Consider the following 10,029-nt stretch of genomic DNA (forward strand, 5'->3'; position numbering starts at 1 on the left):
CATAAGGCCGCAGACGAAAGGGTGGATGGGAAACCCTAGCCCCGTGAGGAAATGGGGGAGGAGGTCAACCCTTTCGCCGGGCGCCGTAGTGGGGATGACTTGGTCCTTGTCGGGAAGCATGTGTGCAATGGTCGCAGACAAGTACCCCCCGCTCCGGAGTTCCTTCACGTCCTTCTCAGTGACGGAGGAGGCCTCCCACTTGCCCTTGGAGCCTGACCCAGCCATGGCTGGAGAGGGTGGTGGCGGTGAGGAAGATGGGATCTTTTTTGGCACTTGAGCTTGAGAGATTGGAAAACAGGGGCTAAGGAAGGCGCGGGGAAGAAAGGAGGAATCTTTACCCTCTTATAGGCAGTGAAAATGACAACTGTCCCCCCACTTAAGCCTTAAACCTCGCCCATTCCCAATGAGAGCGTGCGCCAGGAGCGGTTGGGTTACCCAAATCTCATTGATGAGAATCCCGTAATAAGTGGGCACGATCTCTGTTTTGACAAGACGGGCCAAGGGGGCTCGACCCCGAAACACGAAACGGGGATGTGAAAACGATTCAAAACACTGAAGCGTCAAGTGTGACGCTTCACCGAAAAAAGTTGTTAGTAAATACACTATTCCTATTTTTATATTTTGCCTTCGTGGCTAAGGGTTGTATTAATTATACAGAGCCAGATATAGTTCTTTTATAAGGGAAAGCTGATGTATGGAATTCAAGGAGAGGAACCCGCCTCGCAATGCCAAAGACAACCTGCATGTCGAACACGTCGTCATTGAAGACTGGTTCAGGGGCTACTAAGGGAGTCCTGGACTGGGGGGTCCTCGGGCGTCCGGCCTATTCAATATGGGCCGGACTGATGGGTTGTGAAGATAAAGGAAGAAGACCACCTCCCGTGTCCGGTTAGGGCTCCTGTATGCGTGAACGACAAGATTAGGTGTTCAGATAGGCTATTTCCTTTCTCTGTAAACCAACTACGTACAACCCTAGGCCCCTCCGTTGTCTATATAAACTGAAGGGTTTAGACCGGAGGCAGAATCATAATATTCACAGGCTAGACAAGCTAGGGTTTAGCCATTACGATTTCGAGGTAGATCAACTCTTGTAACCCCTATACTCATCGAATACAATCAAGCAGGACGTAGGGTTTTACCTCCTTTAAGAGGGCCCGAACCTGGGTAAACATTGTGTTCCTTCGTCCATCGTTACCATCGATCCTTAGACACACAGCTTGGGCCCCCTACCCGAGATCTGCCGGTTTTGACACCGATAGGCGTCCTCACGAGGAAGGCGACACCCGCGGGCGCCGCTGCCGCCGGTGCCAAAGCGCAAAGCTTTCGCTAAAATCTGCACCTGCACAATGAGGCATCTTGAGCCAGAACCATGACAAAGACCAGACCACCAATCCAGGTCTAGGCAACGCCACCTCCGTCGGAAGTGCACAAGCCAGGACCACCCACCACCAGACCCCTTGTGGCCCACACGACCAAGAGGCACAACCACCAACATCGCCACGACGAAGCCCGCCGGAGAGCCGCCTAGTAGCCCGACATCCAGAGCCGCCGCCCCGACATCCGATATCAAACCTCACACCGACGCCACAACGTGCAACCACCACCAACCAGGACGGGAAGCAAGCACCTCCCCCCAACCCACGAGACCCCACCATGCCGGTAGAACAAGAGAGAGGCTGAAGTCGGCGTACCGGCTGCCCGGCAAAGATGCCCCGGGCCATGCACGAAGGCTACGTGCCGACAGGCACCACCGGAGGGGGCATTGACCAGCGCCCCATCAGATTTGGCAACTCTAGATCTGGACAGGGGGTTGTCCAGCCGCCCGGATAGCCTCGGCCACGCCAGCCATCGTCGCCTTCGGCACCCTCATGATGCGTCAAACCACCAACGCCACCAGTCGTGGGCCGCCAACTTGTCATCATCGCGAGGATCGCACACCCATGGGAGAGCATGCACCACCCGTCCACCGGCGCCCCAACCCACCGAAACGAAGCCAACCAGCCAAGACGCCATTGGGCGGGAGCCACTACCATCACGCCGCCAACCCCCACCGGCCAACAAACCATGTAGAGAGGCTGCCCGCGTCCCAAGTCGCCCTCGGCCCGTGCCGCTGGTGGGCAGAGCAGCAGCCGCCACCGCCGCGCCAGCACGCCCCCTCCTCCCCGACGCCCAACACGTCGCGCCATTAATGCGACCACGCCATGACCACGCAACCGCGCCGCAACGCCGCCTCGCCCTGGGTCAGCGAAGCACCCTGATCCAGACGCGTCGGTCTGCCCCAAAGCCGCTGGGAGGGGGAACGAGAAGGCCTCGCCGGCGCCGGCTAGGCTTCGCTCGGTCGCGCCCTCTGGCGGCGGCGAGGACGGAGGAGGGGGCGGAAAAGGGAGCTGGTGGCGGTGCGCTAGGGTTCCTCCCTGTCGCCTGGCGGGAGTGATGCAGGAGGGTGGGGGAAAAGTCCATAACAATTCTCGCTCTTGAGTAATACTCCCTCAGTAAATAAGCAAATATAAACATAAACATATAAGACATGAAAGACTTGTAACAAAAGAAGAAATGAGCACGTGTATGCAGTTCCCGCTCAACCTTATCTTCACCACCGCATACTCCCTCTCCCTTCTCACAAACAAATTTAGGAAGAAAAGCTCACCCGAGACAACCGGGAGTAGAGAGCTTCGGACGAGGAGATGGCCTGCTGGTTGGGGGCAGCCTGCAGAGTGGCGGCAGCGGGGGTCTTGCGGTCTGAGCGGCAACGACTCAGCCTTCCTCTAGCACTGACGGCGGCAAAGAGGGCCAGCGTCTTGGAGCAGCAACGAGAGGAAGCAGCCGGCAGCGCTCGCGCTGTCCAAGGTTAGCGACGACGAGGCCCTCTTCATACCCTCTCTTTCTCTAACGACGAGGCGACTTGGACGCTTTCTTCTTGTCCAGGATGGCTGTATTTAATTGTTCTGCAATTACACAGGTCCCTATTGGGGACGATTAATTGTGTTTCGACTAAAATTTCTTAAACAGATGCCCCGCATGTTTACAATCTTCTGATATGTCTTCATAATGTGATTTACTGATACAAATTGATGTTATTTTCAGTAGGGGACATATGTGAAATTTAGTTTTTCAATTGCAACAGTTATAGTTTGAACATGGAATGCTTCTTCACAAGAAGTTTCAAGTGTAATTCTGCAGTGCTAATTTTGTTATCCAAGATTATGTAATTGCCTGCGCGCGCATCCACTTTGTGTACCTTGCAAAAGTGTTTCTTATATTTTGAGTTACTACTGCAGGGTGTGTGGCGAGCCCAACTACTACTAAGGTGACAGATAACCAAATGGAGAGTGAAGTCGCAATGGGCTACACGATGACCCAAATCTGTGATAGGTTTATTGAGTTCTTCATGCATGAGAAGCCAGAAACAAAGGACTGGAGAAAAGTATTGGTTTTCAGAGAGGAGTGGCAAAGATACAGACCACACTTCTACAAGCACTGCCAAGTGTGTATAGATGTGGAAACTGATACTTCTGTGAAGCAAAAGTTGATTGTACTCGCTAGAAAAGTAAAGAAGGTATGCTCTTTTAACAGAGCAAAAATAGTCTTTATTATACTCGCTAGAAAAGTAAAGACGGTATGCTCTTTTTTTAACAGAGCAAAAGTAGTCTTTCTTTTTTTTGCAAGAGCAAAAATAGTCTTTATGGCCGGCCTCAACTATGAGCCAACTATGTTCTTATTTGATTTATGCATGCATCCTTGCCAATTTAATTCTGTTTTAAAAAAACATTATATTCCTCAAGATAATTGTTTAGCCATCAATTTTGGAAACATCATATATTTGGATTACATAATGATATTGTTAGGTAGGTGCGCCATAGTCAATCAAGAGAAGCGTTCATGTGCATTGTAGTTTTCTGAACCCTCTTGTTTGCAATTAATTTTCTTAGATCGATGATGAAATAGAGACGCACATGGAACTCTTCACAGAGCTCAGAGAGAATCCCACTGATATCAACGCTATTGTTGCGAGACGACGAAAGGATTTCACTGGGGACTTCTTCCGCAATCTTAATTTTCTTGTAAATGCTTACAATGGCCTTGATGAGCGAGATGGTAACTTTCTACCTTAACAGTTCTTGGCTCACGAACTGTATTTATTTTATTGTATTCTTATAATTTGAATATTGAGCCAACCAGTCACTAACACATATAAAGATATACAATATTATAGAGGTTACTGAAACAGACCCACCAATGGGTTTTATGTCGTTCTTGAGAACTTGCAGCACGATCTCTGTTTTAAACAGTCAGAAAAGTAAATGAAAAAGAACCTGATGATGCATTTATTTATTTATTTATTAGAAGCTATGGCTACATTAAGTCTATTTATAATGCTTTGGCTGGTCATTTAATTCATCCAGACAATCTATTCTATCGAGAATATGTGTCATGTATATCACTTTGTTGTTCTGTGAACAGATGATGAACTGTGTCTACTTCACTTCAGTTCTAGTCACATTATTATAATGCATCATGGTCTTATTTTTCTTATCTGCGCTTTTTTTTTCTTGCCCAAATTATGCAGCAATTGCCAGGCTTGGGGCCAAGTGTCTATCTGCAATTCATGCATATGATTGCACACTGCAGCAGTTGGACATTGATTCTGCTCAATCAAAATTTGATGATATATTGAATTCTTCTTCACTAGATGATGCCTGTGACAAGATAAAAGGATTAGCTAAGGCTAAAGAACTTGACTCATCTTTAGTTCTTCTGATTAATAGAGCCTGGGCTGCTGCAAAAGACTCTAAAACTATGAAGAACAAGGTTGGTCTAAGTGAAAATTTAACATTTTTGTACAGGTTATCTATGTTTAATAATGATTTCATGCTACATATATATACTTGCCAACTAAAGCTGTGTGAACACAATATGAAGCACTTTAATCCATCAGGCATTATGCTGATTTTCCCACTATTTACCACCCTACACCATCGAGGCAAGTAATATAGCTTGTTATTTATGCTTGAAAGTAGTGAGACAGTAAGTAATAAAACACTAGTACTATCTTATTTATGTTTATGAAATATAAAAAATAGCACTTCCGCCTATACTTCCACCACGTTTACATTTTTAAAAAGTTAATGGATACATGACATTTACCTTCTCGTTGAGTTCTTCAATTTCCTAAAATTTATTGAAGTATATCTGGATTGCCCAACCTTCTCCATCACTTTAGACTTTTGGTACTACTGGTTGGTGCATGAAACTTAATATGGTATCAAAACCAAGAGGTCTTCGTTTCAAGTCTCGGTTTTCAGCATTGGAAAAAAAAGCTTGCCCTCTTTCTTCCACGTTTAGGCCTTAACGAGCCCCACGTGGGAGAGGGGGTGTTGAAGTATATGTGCATTGCCTAACCTTGAATGAAACTTAATAAAACTAGATGATTCCCCGGGTGTTCCTGCGGAAACACTGAGAGACATGTAGCCATGAAATATTGTTATTGTACCACAATGAAAATTGCGTCAAGTTAACAACTTAATAGCTCGAGGAATTTTGACAATAAACTAAATTAAATTCTTTAATGACAAATACATGTCAGATTAATATATGGTATTCCTCTCTTTCATTTTCTTAGACCCATCTCGAAAAAATCTTGAAGCAATGTAGAGTTTTCCAAGAAAATTTGCTTCAGTATTTGGGAATAAAGGACGTGCCATCCAATACTTCTATAATTGCAATGTCATGACTCACGGCAGGGACGAAGCTGAAAAAATAATTAATGGGGTCAGCTTTACATTAATGGTGTCAACTTCACAAATTAGCAAGGATTTGTGTTAATTTAGTGAAGTATTTCAAAATCCGCTGGTCTCAGCTGACAACAGTGGTAATACTTGAGCTTCGTCCCTGGCTCGCGGTCTACATAATTTGCTTCTCATACACAATAATGTCATAAGATTTCCAAATTTGTATTAGTCGCATTCTACTTTCAGTCACATATTAGATTTGCCGGATCACTAAGATGTTTGTATGAATTTAAGAACTGGTTCTGTTACATATCAACTTTGAGCTTAGTATTTATCTGTTGTAGTTATTGTTGTTATGTTTTTGACTAAGCAACATTTACAAAATATTATTAGCCAAAACTTGCAGAGAATGTGTGTTTACACTCATTGTGTGGCATAGGTCAAGGATATAATGTATCATATTTATACAACTGCAAAGGAAAGCCTCAAAATCATCTCACCTCCAGAGATGAAACTTCTGAAGTACCTACTGAATATTGAAGATCCCGAAGAGAGATTTGCTGCTCTCGCGTCTGCTTTCTCGCCAGGAGATGAGCACGAAGTCAAGGATGAAGATGCTCTTTACACGTAAGTAACTATTTAGGAAGATACTTATGTAAAAGTTCATCGATTCATTGGCTGCAACATCTTTATTTTTTTGAAGAAAGGCAAAAGGCTTGCCTTTACATTAATTAAGTAGGGGAAGAAACAAGGTTCAGTACAGACCTCTCACTGAGCACACCGGCGAGAGGGAAAACCCACTGAAGAGAAATTCATAGAGAGCCTGTACACAAACACCATCGAGAAACAGAAACCTGAAAATCCTCATGGGAATTACTCTCCCGGTATCATGAAGCTCAAATGCTTTGCGCCATCCTTTTGTCATAGGCATGACTCTTCCTTGAGTTGCGACAGAATGGTCGGGTCTCAACATGGCGGAACGACACGAGCATTCCACTCATTCCAAATCTGCTCAGAGATCAACATGGCAAGGGTCCCCATGCCCGGTCGCGTCGTATTGCTTGGCCGAACCAAGAGAGCCCACCACTCTTTAGCCGATGGGGAAGTATGCCAACCCTTGGGGTGAATGTCATGGATGCCTAGCCAGGAAAGCGCCAACTTCCATATTCCGACAGTGACTCTGCAACATCATTTTGTCCATGCAGTATAATATGTTTGCATATTTATTGCGTCGGATGCATCTAGTTTTTCTTGTCCATTCGTTATGTCATAAGTATTTGAGTTGATTGGAGTAGTCAATTGGAAATGCTGATTCTATGACTTCAAAATAAGGATCCATTGGCCTTAGCATGCTCCACTGAACTACTTACTATATACTGACATGTAAGCATTGAGCTGACTTGTCTAATTTCCACCCCCATAAAAAATGTTGCCATGGGGATGTATGAAGTTGATAGAAACTTTTTAATATGTTCAGACTGAACTATTGTCTATCAAATTTTAATGTGAGAGTTATATTTACAGAAACCACACTTCATAATTCTTGCCTAATTAGTCATTGTTTAGGATTGAATGAGAGCTACATTGTACCTTTGGGTTCCTGCTTATCCAGAAAAAAACAAGGATTTGACAATGAATGCTAAATGGGCCTGGATAATATTATGTTGACCTTATGTTGAATGCTAAATGGGCCAGGATAATATATGACAGAAATAATGCGAGGAATTTAATTACATGAAAAATACTGGAGAATGTATGTTGTTACGTCTTGAGTTAGGCACCACAAACTGCTCGCTATGAGGGTGCCAATGTTTTGTTACAATAAATGTCGGTTCATGTAACTTTAAGGTGCTTATCATAATCTCTGTGCATTTTACCCGGACCTGCTAAACAGACATCATCGTTTATGCAGAACTCCCAACGAACTGCACAAGTGGATTAAAATGGTGCTCGATTCGTACCATCTCAACAAGGAGGAGACGGATTTCATGGATGCCAGAAGGATGAGCGACCCGGTTATCATCCAGCGATTAATTCTTCTCAAAGAGACGGTCGAGGAAGAATACATGAAGCAATACATAAACCCTGAGGACCAAGAATCAGAAGACAGGGAAGAACCAGAATTTTGAGCCTGCAACACCCATGAATCGGTGATGTTTGTAGTAAGATAAGATGTTTTGTAGGTTGCTAGGGCTAGTATTGGTCTTATGAAGTTACAGCCTTACAGAGAGATAGTTAGGTTGGTACCATGTAGCAAGTTAAGGTTTAGCTAGAACTTATGTTTTTTCATTACACTGATTACATGTTCGTATGCGATACAAGCAATAGCAATCTTCGGTGCATGCAGTCAATATTTCATCATCTTTTAGAGCAAGTGTGTCATTAGAAATCATTGCTGTGAAAATTGCTGGTTTAGATTCCTGTGGTTACTACTAGGTGTGTTAGAATAAAACTGAGGCACACCGTCGATCCTCCGAGGACCAAGCAATCACACGATCACGACACCGAGATTTGTTAACGAGGTTCACCGATATGGCTACATCCCCGGGGCCTGACTATGGGCGCTCCTCCCCATGACATCATTACAATACCGCACCCGGTCACTCTGGACGCCGGCACATGCCGCCGGCTTCCCTTGCGCTCCGGTGCTATTATGTTGGCATAGGTTACATCATGTGTCTACCCCGCTATATATGAGAGGCCTAGGATACAAGTGTCCTACTAGGACACGACTCCATATCCTATATAAACACAATACAACTACAAGTTCAATTGTAACCTATCTTGTACACTATATTCGACACAATCCAACAAACTCCACCTTGACGAATATACTCCACCACCCCTAGATTTGTCCATACGTCAAACTTCCATGTACATTGGACTTGAGCTTATCCCATGAGTATCGCTGCTACTCCAAAGACTTCATGTGACTCCACCTACAACTTGTAGTCCCTTCTTTTCTTGACCACAGTCAATACTCGAGCAAAATTAAGTTCCTTGTTACTCTAGTTTGTGCTCCCAACTTTCAGAGTATCCGTCCAACGCCATCACACACTAATCACTGACCTGCGTGAAAGTGAACAACTCACATATTGGATGCCACACATAAGAGTTATCTGAACTCAACATCACCGCTTCTTTCTTGACCGCCTGTCTGAAACTTGAAGGAATTTCACCATTGCTTGTAGTCATCCCGTGTAAGACAATGAATTTGGGGGAACCAGCTCAACCCTCTAGGGGTGGCTTATCTCGTATATATAATGGGTGAGTTACAACTGGTACAATATACGTACACAAATACAGAAGCTATACATAGTCTAACACCCTCCCTCAATCTTAGCCACTTTCTAAAGAACTGAGAAGGGTAAGATTGCACCTACATGCCTCGAACTATGGTAGAGGCAATGGCTTAGTGAAGATGTCTGCATGTTGATCCTTAGAAGAGATGAACTTGATCTGGAGTTGCTTCTGTGACACACGTTCCCGTACAAAGTGATAGTCAACTTCAATGTGTTTCGTTCGGGCATGGAATACCGGATTCGCAGAAAGGTATGTAGCACCGATGTTATCACACCAAAGGATAAGAGGCTGCGGTTGGGACATACCCAACTCCTGAAGCAAAGACTGCACCAAGATAATCTCTGCAGTAGCATTAGCCACAACCTTATACTCAGCTTCAGTACTACTACGCGAGACAGTGGCCTATTTCCGAGCACTCCAGGCGATCAAATTAGAGCCAAAGAACACAGCATAGCCCCCCGTGGATTGCCTGTCATCTGGACTGCCAGCCCAATCCGCATCAGAATATGCCGAGAAAACCCGAGAGTGAGTCGGCCGAATATGCATCCCAAAAGACACTGTGAACTGAACATAACGCAGTATGCGCTTAACAGCAACCCAACGAGTGTCTCAAGGAGCCTAAAGATACTGACAAACCCTATTGACAGCATAAGAAATATCTGGTCTCGTGATCGTCAAGTACTGGAGACCACCAACAATACTTCTGTACTCTGTGGCATCCACAGAAGACAGAAGCTCACCATCAACAACAGTGATCTTGTCGGTGGACGACATGGGTGTAGTGATCGGTTTGCACTTAAGCATCCCAGCTTGCTGCAATAAATCCAAGGAGTACTTTTTCTACGTCATAACAAGACCATCAACATGAGAAGTAACTTCAACCCCAAGAAAGTAGTGAAGCTTCCCAAGATCTTTGACAGCAAAATCAGCATCAAGAGAGCGAACAAGAGCATCAGCAGCAGACTGAGAGGAACTGACTAGAATAATATCATCCACA

General features: G+C 44.8%; 1 protein-coding gene across 1 annotated transcript; it reads left to right on the forward strand.

The window, feature by feature from the left end:
* The first annotated feature begins 2,556 nt into the window (after positions 1 to 2,556).
* LOC123111467 (uncharacterized protein At4g37920) lies at positions 2,557 to 8,097 on the forward strand. Its single transcript, XM_044532270.1, has 6 exons — positions 2,557 to 2,847; positions 3,279 to 3,556; positions 3,930 to 4,095; positions 4,568 to 4,809; positions 6,169 to 6,356; positions 7,642 to 8,097. Exons 1-6 carry the CDS (start codon positions 2,685 to 2,687, stop codon positions 7,856 to 7,858), a joined length of 1,254 nt encoding a protein of 417 aa, XP_044388205.1. The 5' UTR covers positions 2,557 to 2,684; the 3' UTR covers positions 7,859 to 8,097.
* The last annotated feature ends 1,932 nt before the right edge of the window (positions 8,098 to 10,029 follow it).

This window comes from Triticum aestivum, chromosome 5B (assembly GCF_018294505.1).
Source record: "Triticum aestivum cultivar Chinese Spring chromosome 5B, IWGSC CS RefSeq v2.1, whole genome shotgun sequence".
Taxonomy (NCBI): domain Eukaryota; kingdom Viridiplantae; phylum Streptophyta; class Magnoliopsida; order Poales; family Poaceae; genus Triticum; species Triticum aestivum.